This window comes from Bison bison, unplaced genomic scaffold, assembly GCF_000754665.1.
Source record: "Bison bison bison isolate TAMUID 2011002044 unplaced genomic scaffold, Bison_UMD1.0 scf7180017864331, whole genome shotgun sequence".
In the NCBI taxonomy this organism is placed as follows: Eukaryota; Metazoa; Chordata; class Mammalia; order Artiodactyla; family Bovidae; genus Bison; species Bison bison.
The window spans coordinates 12,061,068-12,062,547 of record NW_011494903.1 but is presented as its reverse complement, the minus strand read 5'-3'; the positions used below and the strand labels follow the sequence as shown (position 1 = coordinate 12,062,547).

Here is a 1,480-nt window from a genome sequence, read left to right as displayed (position 1 = left end):
CAGACAAGGTCAGTTATCCTTGGGAAATGAACACACATGATATTCAAGTGTCAGGGTGGATATTGAGGAGTCTAGCAGAATATGAAATATAGGCAGAAATACACCTATGACTATAGATGAATACCAACAAGATTCTGCCCCTTCTTTGCAATTCAATCAAAAGCACAATACCATGCTGTATAGAGGAGTCGTTCTCAAACTCTAACATACATATTTGAAAGGTACTTGAGGATCTTTAAAATTTAGAAAGTCTGGGCTGAGGTTAGGTTTCTGCATTTCTAACAAGATCTTAAGTGAAACCAATACTGCTGAGCTAAGGCCCACACTTTTAGTATAGCAAAATTATCTCTTGCTTCTTCCAAGATATACTAGACAAAGTACAGGCTCTGGAGTCAGTTCATCTATTACCACATCTCTAGAGAGAAGATGAGACATTCATCATTCCTCTTATGAATGGCCTGCTAAAATTCTAGTTAGTACATAACCCTGGTTCCATCTGTTCCACTGAGAGAGAGAAGAAAATTTGGAATTGATGAACATTAGTGGTAAAGGAGACTGGCAGATTTGAAAGGAGAAAGAACATTTCACCAGGTTGGAAAGCTGGAACAAAGAGTCTGGTTTTATATGCAATGCCAGAAAACTGCATAGAGAAGGGGAAAGATCTCTAAGAACAGTCACTCAGAAAGAGCTCACTTGACAATTTGTGTGTCTGAGATTACCTCCTAAGCAATTAGAGGTGCGGGCTTATGGTTTCTAAGGTAATCAGACTCTAGTTCATATCCCAGATCTACTACACACTAGTTGTTTTGACTGAGCAGTTTCCCCCAACTATAAAAAGGAGATAATAATACCTACCATCATGAAGCTATTGGGAGAATTAAACAAGATAATCTTTATAAATCCTTTAGCATAATGTTTAACTCATAGTATGCTACCAGGAGACATCAGTTGCTACTGTTATTATTTTCCTCATCATTATTATCTCCCCTTTAAAGCTGCATTTGAAGGATGGAGGAAATGAGAACTGGAAAATCATTTCCCCTCACCCCCATCCCCTACATACCTCTCTTTTCTTCATGTAACTGAAAATATCCTTAGCATATACTGAGCTGAAAAATGGGTCACTGCAGTCTATGTCAGTATTCCCCAGTGGGATCACCTGTTTGGAAATCATCAAAAAGATACATTAGGGAAAAGATTCCAAGAGAAGCTTAGCACACACACATAAAAAATTACTCCTTTCTTCCCACTTTTATCTTCAGCTCAAGCTTTTGCCCTGTAATCTGCATACTGTTGAGTAACCAAGAAATACTTAATCCTTGTACATACCTGCTCTGCCCTAAGAACCAGGCACTATTATTACAGGTAAGCACAAGATTCTCCAAGAAAAACACTGTGATCTTACAATCTTCCAGCTTATGTCACCTGTCATGTTTCAATGCTTTGATCAGGCCCAGTTCATCTTGTTAGCTTTTTCCTC

The 1,480-nt window shown here is 38.4% G+C and overlaps 1 protein-coding gene across 1 annotated transcript in view; it reads right to left on the bottom strand.

Moving 5' to 3' along the window:
- The window catches only part of LOC104998598 (G2/mitotic-specific cyclin-B3-like), a 45,750-nt gene that overhangs the window by 21,922 nt on the left and 22,348 nt on the right, over positions 1 to 1,480 (bottom strand). Inside the window, exon 5 of the mRNA XM_010853855.1 lies at positions 1,064 to 1,159. Coding sequence (XP_010852157.1) covers positions 1,064 to 1,159 — 96 coding nt within the window. The remainder of the gene's footprint in view (positions 1 to 1,063; positions 1,160 to 1,480) is intronic.